The sequence below is a fragment of the Labeo rohita genome, chromosome 16, assembly GCF_022985175.1.
Source record: "Labeo rohita strain BAU-BD-2019 chromosome 16, IGBB_LRoh.1.0, whole genome shotgun sequence".
NCBI classification, from domain to species: domain Eukaryota; kingdom Metazoa; phylum Chordata; class Actinopteri; order Cypriniformes; family Cyprinidae; genus Labeo; species Labeo rohita.
In genome coordinates this window covers 22,287,344-22,303,151 of record NC_066884.1, presented here as the reverse complement: position 1 = coordinate 22,303,151, position 15,808 = coordinate 22,287,344, and the positions used below count along the sequence as shown (strand labels likewise).

Below are 15,808 nucleotides of genomic sequence, written 5' to 3'. Positions count from 1 at the left end.
TATATCTGAGCGAGATATACATTTCATAAACAATTAATAATAAACAATAAATGCTTAATAATAAGCATATGGTGTTTTGATGTGTTATTAATAATGAATTTATTGTTGGTTTAGGGACCTTTCCATCAGCAGATGAACATACTCTAGCGTTCAAAAATGAGACTGTCCATCACAACAGATAGAGTTTGACAGACAGTCTTTCTAGCCAATCAGCGCCTTGCACAAGACAAACGCGAACCCCCATGGGGCGGGGCAACATGCACAGAGCAAGGAACCGAGGCCAGACAAACGGTACATTTCCACATCCACGATCATCTTTACGTCAAAATATTTAGCAAACAGTGCGTCGCACTAAATAATACTGCTTCGCTGCGGTGGGAAACGCATTGTGAACACCGGGAAGCTTCCGTGGGGCCGACGAACGCTGCACGAGGGATTGCCCAACTGCAGCGCGCGAGGAGAGGTTCGGAAACGGCTGGGGAAAGAAGGCCTCCCTTCTGCGCTCTTAGACCTGCGGGGAAAAGTGAAGAGCGCCGCCTGACGACCGCCATACATCGGGGTGGCTCGCTCAGGAGACAGCGGTGCGCTCCATAAGCTCTGGCAAAATCTGAAGAGCGCCACCAACTGCTCGCCACAAGGTAAACCACTCGTCCGAAACCCGCTAAATGCTGTTGTTTGTTAGTACCGATTCCGACACGACTAGTAGCCACGACTAGTTAGAAGTTTTGCGTGGTTTTCAGCTGTATTAACACCTGCCTCTGTATCGCATTTGTAATGCCCGTCACATATTTCTCATTTATTGATGAAGCGAAATTATTGAATTGTGGACTCTTACGGAGCTGCCATATGTTACGCACCGACTTCATATTAAAATCCATATGATACGTATTAATATCTTTATAATATACATATAAGTGTCTTTGTGGCCTGATGTTTTCAGAAATATCTGATAGTTTCCCTACTGTTTTTACAAAAAGTAGAGACACGTCCGTGAAACCTTATAAAACCATATATTATTATATTATATTATATTATACACACACACACACGTCTGGTTTATTATCCTTGTGGGGACTCTCCATAGGCGCAATGGTTTGTATACTGTCCACACTTTATTTTCTATCCCCTTACCCTAACCCTCCCCCTAAACCTAACCCTTACAGAAAACTTTCTGCATTTTTACTTTCTCAAAAAATCTCATTCTGTATGATTTATAAGCTTTTGTACCCATGGGGACCTCAATTTAGGTCCCCATCATGACACGATTCCCCATTAGTATGTGTGTATTCAGGTTTAAGTCCCCACCAGGATATATAAACCAAAAGCACACACACACACACACACACACACTAACTTTCAAAAATGTTTGTGTTTTTTGAAATAAGTCACTTATGCTCACAAGGCTGCATTTATTTGATTAAAAATACAGAAAACTATAATATGAACTATTATATTGTGAAAAATTACATTTTATTAAATTTTATTACAATTTATGTCAATATACTTTAAAATATAATTGATTTCTGTGATGCAAAGCTGAATTTTCTGTATCATTACTCCAGCCTTCAGTGTCACATGACCCTTCATAAATGTTTTGAATATACTGATTTATTATCAATGTTGGAAACAGTTGTGCTGGTGTTTATTTTTTTTTTATTGGAACCTGTGATTTTCTTTTTCTTTTTTTTTTTTTTAAATAAGTCTTTATTTGCTGGAAAAAAAAAAAAAAAAAAAATATATATATATATATATAAAAATACTGACCCCAGACTTTCCAATGGTAGCGTATATTGTTAGAAAATAATACTGCTTCTGAAGGATGATGTGACACTAAAGATTGCAGTAATGCAGCAACATTCAGCTTTGCATCACAGAAATATATTATATTTTAAAGTATATTAATATTACCATTATTTTAAATTACAATAATATTTCATAATATTAGTACTGTTTTTCCTGTATATTTGATCATACAAATGCATGTGTCTTTTAGCAGTTTTATTAGGATTGTGTTAATATAACTAAATTTAAATAATATTTATTGGACAAAATACCCTTTGGATGTTTGCTGAGGCCTTGTGATTGAGAACCACTGATCTAACTGGTCTGAGGTGGTTTTATGATTTTTTTATTGAATGGTAAAATTTAAGAGAAAATCATGTGAAATTGTAAATTGTGTATAATCTCAAAAGTTTTGCTATTTTAGAAACTAAATGGCACATAAAGTTGTGGGACATACTTTGTCTCATGTCTCACTGATTATATAAATTATGTCAATAATATCTATTTAATTAGTGACCTATTTAATTAGTTAGTGATTAGTGTAAATTTTATCCTGAATAGTAGGTTATAAAATTTAATATGAAAGTGCAAGGCCAGACAGTTTTTCTGGCATATCTCTATTGCTTAGGTTGTATTTTTTTTTCTTTTTTCAGGTTATTTTGAGGTTTAGGATTCGTATTGAGCATAAGAATGCATCCTGAACCCAGAGACTGTGAGTCATAACCCCAGCACTGCATCTGCTCTTCAGCACACCAAGACATTTTGCATCTTAACAGGTTTAGAACTGTGCCGTTACCATGAGTGAGCAGGAATATGTGGAGCATCAGTACATGTGCAGTGAGTGTCAGCAGCTCTTTAATACACTGGAGGAGGTGCTGGTGCATCAGCAGATCCACACCGGAGCAGAGGGGGACGAGGTCGAGGTCCTGCCGAGCCTTGAGGACTGTGATGCTGGGGAGAGTCAGTATCAGTGCCTGGAGTGTGGAGCCATCTTGAGGAACCCAGATGAACTGCTGCTGCATCAAGAGCTGCACATGAGAGAAGCCGGCCAGGGTGAGTGCGGTCTTGTATTCGATGTGCTTACTTGGAAATGGTTTTTGGGCGTGCATGTAGTCAGCACATGAATGCTTTATTTTCAGAGCTATGTGAGGTCACAGAGGTGGATGCTGTTGATGCAGAAGTGCCAATCCAGTACCAGTGTTTGGAATGTCTGGCTCTCTTTGATACACCTGAACTGTGGTTGGCTCACAGACAGACACACAATAGAAGCAGCACCCACAGCAGCTTGAGCACTGACACAGTGAGTACACACACACAGACACAACCTTTTACTTAACTATCAAAATGGGGACATTACATAGAATTCTATCTTCTAGTTTTTTTTATACAGATAGTTATAGATTTTATAAACAAATCCTAACCAACATCCTAACCCTACCCCTCACAGAAAACTTTCAATTTTACAATAACTTTATTTTTATACCAGTTTTACAAATGAGGATGTCCGCAAAAGGAGGTTTTTGGAGATTTTGTCAGGTTTAGCTCATGTTTGGGTACAAATTGGTCCCCAAAATATGCTTAAGTAGGTACACACACACACTGATAAATGTGGCTGGGTATCCATGCTGATTCTCATTCGCTCTCAGTTTGTTTTGATTAGATTCCAATTCATTTGGGAATATTCCAGTTGCAATGTGTATTTATAAATGAAATTTTCATTTTAAAAATTGACAACAGAGCCCAGACTATGCAGGTCTGTGGATGTGTGTTAAAGAAAACTTCAGGTGGAAAAAGTTTTTTTAAAATGTCTTTTTATGTTATTTATGTGTAAAATTAATTTTATAACAATATACATTTATTATAAAATAATAAACTCCCATAAAAAAATTTAAAAGCTTTAAATGTTTTAATATGGCACAGGTATAAATCAAATAATTTAATGTACATTATTGTTCCAAAGCCTGAGGTTCGTAATATTTTTTTTGTTATGTTTTTCAAAAGTCTTTTATTCTTACCAAGGATTTGAATTGATATAAAAATACAGTAAAACAGTAATATTGTAAAATATTAAGCGTTTCTAAAGGCTTAATTGTGTTTTAAGACAATTTTGTTCCCTACCATAAAAATAAGTGACTTAAAATCACCAATGTTGAATAGTGGTTGAATATATGACATATTTTTAAAAATTCTATAACTCAAAAACATTACATTATATTTTGACATTACCATTTTTAGTATCCCAGTAAACTGTTGTAGATACAGTTTTTATAAAATCCTGGATCTTCAGAAAAACGTGTATTTGTAAAGTACTGCACTCTCTGAATAATTTTGATTGGAACTAGATATATATATTTTAAAATGTAAAAATGTCATTTATTCGGTTGCTGGCAAAGCTGACTTTTCAATAGCCGTTAGTCTTCAGTGTCACACGATCCTTTAGAAAACATTCTAATATGCTGATTTTGTACTCAGAAAACATTCCTTATTATCATTGTTGAAAATGTTGTGCTGCTCAACATTTTTTGGGAAACCGTAATAGATTTTTTCAGGATTCTTTGATTAATAAAAAGTTCAAAACAGCAGTGTATTTGAAATAGTTTTTTTTGTAACAGTGTAAAAGCCTGTATAGTCACTTTTGACACTAGTGTTAAAACCAAATTTTGACAGATAACAACAAACTAAAAAAATTATATTATCAGCTAACACCCCATTCACACGGGGCGTCAGCGTCAGTGCTTGATGGAGGGTGTGTCTGAAGCTTGGTGCTGATGAGACCGTCATAGTGACAAGTGACAACAGCCAGTCACGTTACTTTTCTGGTGTTGCTTGAACGCGATTGGCTAGTGTCTGCGCTAGGGTATTTACATAAAGCAAACTGATCAGCTGAAAGTTTTTCAACTTCTGCAGCGAGCAACGCCAGTGGCGTGACGCGATGGATCCACAATACAGTTCGGCAACACATGACTTCACCCATTTAAAGTAAATGAGAAGGGTTAAGGCTGACATCCCGTGTGAATGGGGCATAATAACTCTTTTGTCTATAATTGTCTGTAATAATAATGCTGTCTAATAGAAAAATGTGTATTTATTTAAACAAATCAATTATTAATATAATGTCTACACTGAGAAAACCACGGTGTCAGGTTCTTGAGGTGCTCAACAAACAACTTGTGTGTACATACTGCACAGTAAAATATTTATCCCGTGGTCTTCTTAGGAGTTTCTAATTTAATTTTGTGTTCTGTTTCAGGAGTATGTTCTTCAGGCAGATGGTTCAGTCACTCCAGTTCAGTTGCTCAATGTTCAGAATTTAGTGCTGGATGAACAGAAGGCAGGCCAGATCCTGACCTTAGCCCAGGTTTGTTTTATGCAACAAACATCTATATGCACACAACAAATACATTCCTCAAAGCAGGGTTGTTTTACATCATGATTTAACTAGGTGTGATGTGATAAAAGCTATATTTGATTTCTGTTTCTATCACACTGGGTAGTTCTGGAAAAACATTGCAGTGCTCCTGAAAGTTCTGTCATTAATTACTCACCCTCATGTCATTCCAAACCTATAAGACCTTTGTTTATCTTCAGAACACAAATTAAGATATTTTTGATGAAATCCGAGAGCTTTCTGACAGGAACGCAACTGACACATTCAAGGCCTAGAAAGTTAGTAAGGACATCGTTAAAATAGTGACATCTGTGGTTCAACGTAAATTTTATGAAGCTACGAAAATCTCGTTTTGAACAAAATGAGGGCGAGTAATTATTGACAGAATGTTAATTTTTGGGTGAGCTATCCCTCTAAAATATGGTGTTAGGATTTTATTTTATTAAATCAGGATTTTACAGATTCCATATTTCCTAGCTTACTTTTGTTGCGTTTATTTTTCAGGCTCTTCGAGAGCAGGAAAATCCATCTAAAACTGCAGCCCCTCCCAGAACTATGCTAGTGCCAGCAAACGCTTCCCTTCCTGGCTCCACCTCTGCAATGCTCCGCCTGCAGTTCTGCTCCGCCCAAGCGATCGCTGATGGTTCTGCTTCAGCTACTCTCCGCAAAGCAAAACTCCTCGCCCCTCTCTTACCTGCCGATCCTATCCGGCTGGACAACATGACCACTTTGAACCTCCTCCCTTCCTCTGGTCAGGTGAACACGGTAAAGAAGGAAAATGAGGAGATTTTAATTATCCATCCTTATGAGTGTTCTGAGTGTAATCTGCTGTTCAGCACGCCAGAGGATTTCCTTCAACACCAGGGGGAGCACTTCTTGGGCCAGGACAAAGAGAGTGGGGACACTGGGGTGATGGTGGGGTATGAAGACAGTTCTGGCTCTAAGGAAGATGAAGGAAGAAGCGATGGATCAGAAGAGGGCAGCAAAATTGCCAAAGTTATTGCTGGGAGGCGTACGTACACGGCCCGCTCAGCTGGTTTGGGGTTGACGCCGCCACCCAGCAATCTTCGATGTGATGAGTGCAAAAGAACATTCACGTCTGCCAATCGTCTTGTGGCACATCTTCGAGTACATGAACAAGGAACACACGAGTGCCCAGAGTGTGATAAAGTGTTTAAGAAGTTGGTGTCCCTTCAGACTCACATGCGCACACACTCTGGTGAGGCACGTTTTCTGTGTGTGGACTGTGGACATGGTTTTACCACAGAAATGACTCTTATGATACACAGGTAACTGTATAGTCAAACATCAAACCTTTCTCATGATTTGGATTCACGATACGTCATCAAAAAGTAATTTTCTCTCACTTTTCCCACTTTAGGAAATCCCATACATCTGAGCCACTGCACAAATGCCCATTTTGTGCCAAAACTTTCACCAACATGACCAAGTTTTTGTACCATCGGCGTACTCACCGAGTACGTGAGCCGACCGCACCAGTCTCTCAGGTAATAGCTGACTTAATGAAGGAAATTAGTTATTCACAACATTAGCATCATATTGGTTTATTAGCCAATATTAGAACTATTGAAATTTATTGCTAAATGTATCCATGTTGGTCAATATTGGTGTGACTCTGAACCACAAAACCAGTTGTGAGTAGCACGAGTATATTTGTAGCAATAGGCAACAATACATTGTATAGCTCAAAATTATAAATTTTTCTTTTATGCCAAAAATCATTAGGATATTAAGTAAAGATAATGTTACAATATTTTCAAATTTTCTACCGTAAATACACTGCCCTCCAAAAGTTTGGAAACACCCCTGGCAAAGTGTGGTTTTGGACAATATCAGCATAAATCATTATCATTTTTTGGTGCAAATACATTAAAGTAAGGTGACATTATCATTGAAGACCAGCAATAATAATTTTCATTTTGATTACATAATAATGGCAATATATACATGTCAAAGTCAGACATGCCCCTTTGCCAGCTGTGATGTCTGGTTACTGGTTTAAACTTGGCCCAGGTTTTTAAAATTTTCTGGGTCAGCACACCTTAATAGCTTCAACAATTGATTGCCAATTAAGTTCAGAATACAATGAATTTAGGTCCAGATTATGCAGAGTTGTAATAGCTGCTATTGGTGGATATTTTGATGAATTGAAAATTTACGTTTTTTCTATATGTATAAACTGTAAAATATGTTTTCATGGTTTGTGTTGTCCCTTATAAGTGCAAAATTATCACAAATTAAAAAGGATTCATAGCAATATTGTCCAAAACCCCACTTTTCTAGGTTGTTTCCAAACCTTTGGAGGGCAGTGTGTATCAAAACTTAATTTTTGATTAGTAATATGCATTGCTAAGAACTTAATTTCGACAAATTTAAAAGCAGTTTTCTCAATAATTAGATTTTTTTTGCACCCTCAGATTCCATATTTTCAAATAGTTGTATCTTGGCCAAATATTGTCCTATCCTGACAAACCATACATCAATGGAATGATGTGTAAATCTCAATTTCAAAAAACTGACCCATGAAGGAGTGGTTCACTTCCAGAACAAAAATTTACAAATAATTTACTCACCCTCTTGTCATCCAAGATGTTCATGTCTTTCTTCAGCTGTAAAGAAATTGTTTTTTGAGGAAAACCTTTCAGGATTTCTCTTCATGTAGTGGATTTCTATGGTGCCCCTGAGTTGGAACTTCCAAAATGCAGTTTAATCCAGCTTCAAAGGGCTCTAAATGTAGGATGAGTTTGAAGTTGGAGGAGAAAATGAGATGGCAGTTTTTTAACATACCCTAACTGTCCTGAACTGGAATATACAGAGTTCACAAGATGAGCATTTGAGGTTAAAAAGTATATAATTTGTCAATTTTTTAAAAATAAAACTAGATAAGACCCTTCTTCCTTGGCTGGGATCGTTTAGAACCTTTTGATGCTGCATTTAAACTGCATTTTGAAAGTTCAAACTCAGGGGCATAATAGAAATCCACTATATGGAGAGAAATCCTGAAATGTTTTCCTCAGAAAACATTTTTTTTTACGACTGAAGAAAGAAAGACATGAACATCTTGGATGACAAGAAAGTGAGTACATTCTCTGTAAATTTTTGTTTTGGAAGTGAACATCTCCTGGTTTTGTCGTCCAGGGTCACAAATATTTACCAGTATTTAAATGTATATGCTCATTTCCCTTATTACTACATTACTAGGCATTTTACTCCATCAAAATGAAATTTAATCCTTATACAAAGGCCTATTAATATACTCTTTTCCTTAAAAGGGAATCGAATATAAGTGTTTAGCTAAGAACAAAATAAGATTAATTCAAACCTCTTCTCTCTGCAGTTTGTACTGGCCCAGCAGTCACCTCTCTCTATCATCCAAAGAGCAAGAGAACGAGAGGCTGCTTGGAGGAAAGATAGACAGGCGGTGACATTTCCTCCTGTGAAAGATGACAGAAAAGAGTCCAGCGACACAGGTCCTGTTCTCATTGAAGGTATTGCAGTGGTTTCCCAGTCTTCAGAGCCAACAGAAAATGGGCTTCACACTGAACTGTCAAACTCAGAACAAACCCAAAATGGAGGGAAAGTACTGACAGACGACCCCAACTATTCAGCTACTGCCAATGTGGAAGAAGGAGGCGGAATAGAGGAAGAAAGTAAACATGGGACTCCTGCTGCGGAGGAAGAACCAAAATTCCCTTGCTCGATTTGTAAAAAAAGATTCTCCTCTCAGGTCCGTCTGTTGCGTCATCGCCGAACCACTCATACGACCGAAAGACGCTTCAAATGCAGCATCTGCGGGAAACCGTTCAAGAAGCAGATCCATCTGCGAAACCACCTGCGCACGCATACAGGCGAGCGACCATTCCAGTGCAGCGTATGTGGAAAGACCTTTTCCTCTCTCGCAAATCTTTCCCGGCATGGACTCACACACACGGGAGTCCGTCCGTATCGGTGTGACATTTGCCATAAAGCCTTCAGCCAATCTTCAAATCTTCGGCAACACCGTCAGCATCTTCACAGCAACGCGACACCTTCTCCCTGTCCAGACTGCTCGGCTACTTTTATCCGTCCTGCTAAACTTGTAGCTCATCGTTTTCTTCACCACCCAGGGTCACCGGCACCTTATCCTTGTCCGCACTGTTCTGAGGGGTTCTTGCGGAAGCGTCAGCGAGACCTACATTGCTTGGAGGAGCATCCTAATCTGATACAGCCACATAGCATCTCCCAAGACTCCCAGGATAGCAGTCAACAGGGCTCGACGGATAATACAGAGCAACTAAGCGCTCCTTCAATGGCAAAACCTAATCTGGATTGCACTATTTGTGGCAAGCGGTTGAACTCTCCTGCAAATCTCCGCTTGCACCAACTAAGTCACGGACTTGGGCCCGGCCGGCCACGAGGCTCCAGCTCTTCCACTGGGAAGTCTCATCCCTGTCCGGTCTGTGGCAAACTCTTTGGTTCAGCCTCAAGTGTTACACTGCACCAGAGAGTACACACCGGTGAGCGTCCTTATCCTTGCGCGATCTGCGGAAAACGGTTTCGCCAGAACACGCACCTGCGGGAGCACCTTCGCACACATTCAGGCGAGCGCCCGTTTCGGTGCGAGTTCTGCGATAAGGGCTTCGTGCAAAGCATGCATTTGGCTGAACACCGGCGTACACACACGGGTGAGCGGCCGCATGCTTGCGGTGAATGTGGAAAGACCTTTAAGACAGTTTCCAATCTTAGGAACCATCGTAAAACCCACAATCGCACTCAAAAACAACCAGAGCCAGAAGTCAGCGGAGAAGCAGTGGCTGCAGAATCTGAGACAGCAACTGTTGCTGTTGTGGAAGCTTCTGAGATGGACCTGACAGCAGCCGTACCAGCCTTCTGCCAGCAAGAGGTGCAGCTTGGACAGTCCCAAGTCATTCAAATTCAGACATCCAACCTGACACAGGTAGGAAGCTGTTACTTCTGTGTGTTAAAGCTCAGAATTGATTTCCCAAAAACTTATTCAGAGGTGTCAGGAATCAAAAATCTATTGCAAAGGTTGGAAAAATCAAAGGAAATCGACTCCTCTTCAAAGGGATAGTTCACCCAAAAATGAAAATTAGCCCATGATTTATTCACCGTCAAGCAATCCTAGGTGTATATGACTTTCTTCTATCAGAAAAATACAATCGGCTGGCACCTGGCTCTTCGAGTCTTTATAATAGCAGTGAAAAAGTGTTGAGATTTTGAAGTCCAGTAAAGTGCATCCACCCATCATAAATAATCCACACAGCTGTGGGGTGTGAATAAATGCCTCCTGAAGCGAATCGATGTGTTTGTATAAGAAAGATATCCAAATGTACAACTTTAAAAACCGTAATCTCTTTCTTCCGCTAACTGTTGTACGTGCATTGACGACAAAGTGGTGTTCCAGCGGATGAAATATGACGTAGGCAAATGCGGAGGAGATAACAAAATAAAACACTGGTCATGAATTAGAAGTACAAAATGAGGATTTGTAAAGAAAAATGTTGCAGGATTTCGATATAAGCCAAGAGGAAACTTTGGTGTAAACAAAACTGGTTCTCGGGAGATCAGCCAGATCCACTGGAATGCCGCTCTGTCGTGAACACACGTACGACAGTTAGCAGATGCTAGAGTTTATGGTTTAGAAAGTTGTAAATGTGTATATTTTTCTTATACAAACACATTGATGATGACAATAATCAATAAATACTACGAAAGTTCAAAAGGAGGAAAGCCTTCATATCATGTAGCTAGGACTGCCCTCGACTAAAGATTTTTCTGGTCGACTACTAGTCGTTCATTTTAAGCATTAGTCGACTAATCGCATGTTTATTAATAAACCATTTAAATCATAATATTGAGCCTTTAATTGCCTACATAGCCTAATAAGCGCTCAAGCATGCACATAACGCTCGCCACAGTACACCGACAGAAGTAACCGGTTTAAGAGATGAAGTCAGAGATGATGACACTGACTCGTCATCTCCGTAATAGTGATGCGCCTGTATCCGTGTTTCATACGGATTACATAATCTGAGAATATTTGTTTTCCATTTGAATTGGTTCATTTAAAAGTAGACATTTCGCTCTCAATGGATAGACTTTTTCATGTCTGTAGGTCAAGAATACAAAGAGATTTGAAGTGACGCGCTCAAGTTTACAGAGACCGAGACAGCAATAAGCGCATCCTGTTTGCTTGCATTATTTTACAAAAGCACAATGTTCTGTTGTTATTGTGAGTGCACACAAATAGATGTAGAATATTACAGATTCAAAAGATGTATTACTCTATCTGTATGACAAAAAATGAGTATTTTAGGAGCAAGTGACTGCACCAACACCTCCATCTGTCATGCAGTAAACCCGCTACTATTCAGCTTCCACACTCCGCACACACACATTAATAGCATACATTTTAGCAGCTATTTAAAGTTGGTACTGCTTACATATTTGATGATGAATGATAGGCAAGCATTTGGATGTACTGCCCAATGTACTGTATTACCACACAGACCAGCCGTTAAAGATCTGTCTGTCAAAATTTTTTTACCTCAGACTAAGCGACTAATAAAATTTTGGTCGACCAAGCCTATTCTCATCGACTAATGGTTAGTTGGCTATTAGGGGGCAGCCCTACATGTAACCAACCAATATTAGGTCAACATGTTCCTCCAATCTTAAAAAGAAAAGGAAAATAACAGTCGATTCCAGAGTCAGTTCCAGAACCAGGAATCAAAATTAGAATCGATTCCAAAATTTTTTTAATTTTTGTACACTGTCCTACTGTTTGTGAAGCCCTGTTTATACTAGTGCATTTTCGTTTTACACTGGCGTTTTCACTGCATTTCAGAAACGATCTCCACACACACTACACAAATGAAAACGCTTGTCACATGACCATTTATAATGAGCATGATGTTATTGTTTACACGGTCATCATAGATGCACAGAGCCAATGTGGGCAGCCATGCCATCGTCTCCATTTCAAAGTTTTTAAACTAAAACGCTTTAGAAAGCGCTTTAGAAAGTGTCTGTTTTCAAGGGTCGAAAACACCAGAGTGGTGTAAATGTCAGATGTAAACGGAGCAAAAGTTATGTGTTTTAAAAGGAAAACACACTAGTGTAAACAGCCTGAGTGTGGGTCTCTGCTAGTTTTGCATATTCTTTTTTTTTTTGCATAAAATAATGGTTTATATTTTCTCAACGTTTCAGACTCAGGGAACTCCCACTATCATGTGTAATGAGCTCGGAGAGACTATAGCCATCATTGAGACCAGCGGAGATCTGGCAGAGGCCATCGAGCTGTACCACACGGCACTGGAGAGTGGCATCAATATGGAGGCCATCACTGTGGACAGCCTGCAGTTAATGTGAAAAACAGGGCAGCATTCCAGGGCCATCATCTTGGAGATTTGAAAATTGTGATTAAAAGAAGAGCATAAACGGACGGGCCAGAACAAGTGTGAGAGAAAGTGTTTGAAATTCAAGGCATTGTATTAAGTTCCATTAAGGTCATTGAATGTGTGAACAAGCATACCTCAAAAAGCCACTCTAGACCATCCTTTCAGATATTTTTCAGCCTTTTTTTTTTTTCATTTTTAAGACATTTTTCGAAATAATTTCAGCAAACAATCTTAAAAGAGGGCTGATTTTAGAGGATGCAACTGATAAGATGGCTCCTGTTTTAGGACTAGAAATGGACAGTCTGTCTCACTAATGACACACTGCATGACACTCTCATTCTGACATTTGGACAGAGGCAGATGGAGGGTATGAAGGCACAGATTTCAAAAATGAAGAACTGCACCAGTGGAGCAGGTTGATACCACAGGATTGTGTGTAATGATTACTGGTCAACGTTCTGACCTGCAATTCTTGTTAGGAGGTAGTTTAAGGGCATTGGCCTGAAGAACAATACAACAGGGCAGAGGAATCATCATTGTGGACAGCTATTATGCACCATCACTGCAACAGACAAAGGATTTCTGTGTATTCCCATCTCTCAGTCTGTACACTGAATGTTTGTAGCATTTTTAATGTTATGATGCTGATTTGGAGAAGTGTTACAAATAAACTTAAACAGTTCATCTGTCTCGCTTGTAATTGCTTTGAGGAAGTGTAGTTATAACAGCAATAACCAGCAATAATGACATCTTAAAGGGATAGTTCTCTCAAAAATAAACATTCTCTCATCATGTTTTTCACCGCATGTTTTTAAAGGTCCACTGAAGTGCTTTGAAACATGCAGTATTATTCTGCGTTGACATAATTTCAACTGAAACAGGAAGACACGGAGGGACATATCAATCAGTCCTGTCCCATTTTTTAAATAGCCAGTAGCGTTTTGTTTATATCATAGCTTGGGCCAGAGCCACTGAGCTCAGTAAAGCCGCATTTGACAGCATATGGCTGCTGCAATCTCATCCATATCGCTATAAAATATACCAATATGTGTAGAATTCAAATGGGTGCGACATGTTTTGTGGTCTGAGCCTATTTGCACATATGATCTGCAGACTGTGTGTGTGACACAACACGAAACCAGACTTCTTTCACCCCAATAGAAAGCATACTTACACTGTCTGAATCGTTCCCTATCCCCTATATAGTGCACTACGTGCCATTCACCATACAGAAAATACTAATTCTGTGAACAAGTGACTGATTTCAGCTGCAGTTTTAGTGTCTATTTATAGATTTTTTTCATGACACGTCATCAATCGGCCATACTGGTGGCACTGAACGTAAACAAAGCCACTGAACTCAACGAAACTCACATATTTTGCTGATTATTGCTGCTGAAAATGGTCAATTATTGTCATGTTTTGGGCTGTCATAATCGGTCAGACCAGAAAAAACATTTGGAGTACTACAGACTAACAAAAGTTATAACAAATCAAAGAGAAGCGTGCAAAAAACTGAACACAGGAACTTCCAGGGCAAAAATCTCGACAACATTCATGTTTGTTCTTATCATTTCCAGTCCGGTAGGTGAAATATTAGTTTAATATCTTAATTAATACTGCTTGTATGTATCTTTACTACCTATTAACTTTAGCTTGTCAAAATATTGCGCCCTTTTCTATGATTTAGCAGCTTCCACATGTTTTTTCCGTGGTTTAGACAGCATAAATTACCAGAACAGCGTGTTTAGTAGTGTATTAACCATGCAATTCATGCTGTTGTTTACATCCGAGTATCGCCAATATGGCCATGCATCCGGGTAACTAACCGAATTGTGACATAAGTGTGAACCCTCAATAGTGTAGGGGACGGGATGCCTCGGATTCTAGAGAGCATTTGATTGGACAGAACGTTTGATGAGAAGCTGAAGTGCTGGGCAATGTCATCAAAATTACTAATCCATATTGGTGGAGGTTACAGACTGCAAGTTATGAATGCTTATCTTATAAATGCGAATTTCGTCATTGTTTCGAAACAGACTAGCTTATAGATCACCTTACGGCCAACATATTCATACTAAAAGCCAAAAAACTTCCATTTTGATTTTAAACCTATAACACTTTCTTCTACAGAACAAAAACAAGACATTTTGAGTGTTTCAGTGTTCTTAGTACATGCAATTCAAGTCAAAAAGGGGGTCAAAACACTAGACCCCAATGACTTTCATTGTATGGACAAATACCATAATAAAAAACATTTTTGTGTACCACAGAAGTCAATCAGGTTTGAACGAATTTAAGGAAATGATCATAAAAGTGTCTTTACTGGAGTAACGTTAACCCTTCGCAAAGACCCGCTCCCCTTAGTTACTGTTGCTATGTCCTACAAGCCATGACGCTTTCATTCCACACGTTTTCACATGGTGAAAAATACATCGCGGAGCGAAGAGGACACTGAAAACGCGCCAACGGACAAGACAAAGCAGGTTACTTTAGCTGTGAAAGAAAGTCTCAGCTTTAAAATGTTGTCATTTTGTAAGAAATTCAAACAATAAATAACGTTACCATTTTGTGGCTCTTCAATGTGTCGTGACAGATGACTAGCGCCTCAGGTCAAGCGGGACATGAACCGATCGTCTCTTCCTCTTTACTAGTTATAGCGCGAAATAAACATGAAAGAAAATATCAGAAAATATCCAGTTTTAATCGCGAAACGATGTCAGTATGCCATTTTTCAAGTTTAAGTCCACCGAGGTTATGCTGCATTTACGCCATGCCGTAATTCCGAGAGGAAAACACGTGACATTCTACTTTATCTGACTTATGTTTCTATAGCAACACTATCAACGCCAAAGCCCTCACGTGTTCCTGAACTCGTAATTACAATTTGTAAACTCGGAATGTTTTTAGAATTACGACTTAAACCAGTTACAGATGTACCACGTGACCGCCGTCAGGTTCGTTTTGGCGCTACTTAGACACTACCTCCGAGTCCGACAACATGGAAAGCTATGAGTAAAATGTCACGTGTCGTCATCTCGGAATTACGGTAATTACGACATTGCATGAAGGCAGCATTAATCTACTCTCCTGTCTGGTTTGTTTGTCGGGCAAAATGGCAGATTCGGCGTTATGATTGGTCAGATCGCCTGTCAATCAAACTTAATGCGAAGAGTCGTTAATCTTCTTCACAAGCAGTGGCGGCTACTGGTCTGTC

The 15,808-nt window shown here is 39.1% G+C and overlaps 1 protein-coding gene across 1 annotated transcript; it reads left to right on the top strand.

Moving 5' to 3' along the window:
- The first annotated feature begins 12 nt into the window (after positions 1 to 12).
- On the top strand, positions 13 to 13,275 carry znf526 (zinc finger protein 526). The gene is made up of 8 exons (XM_051132120.1): positions 13 to 638; positions 2,436 to 2,835; positions 2,922 to 3,082; positions 5,033 to 5,140; positions 5,675 to 6,459; positions 6,552 to 6,678; positions 8,529 to 10,127; positions 12,401 to 13,275. Exons 2-8 carry the CDS (start codon positions 2,580 to 2,582, stop codon positions 12,560 to 12,562), a joined length of 3,198 nt encoding a protein of 1,065 aa, XP_050988077.1. The 5' UTR covers positions 13 to 638; positions 2,436 to 2,579; the 3' UTR covers positions 12,563 to 13,275.
- The last annotated feature ends 2,533 nt before the right edge of the window (positions 13,276 to 15,808 follow it).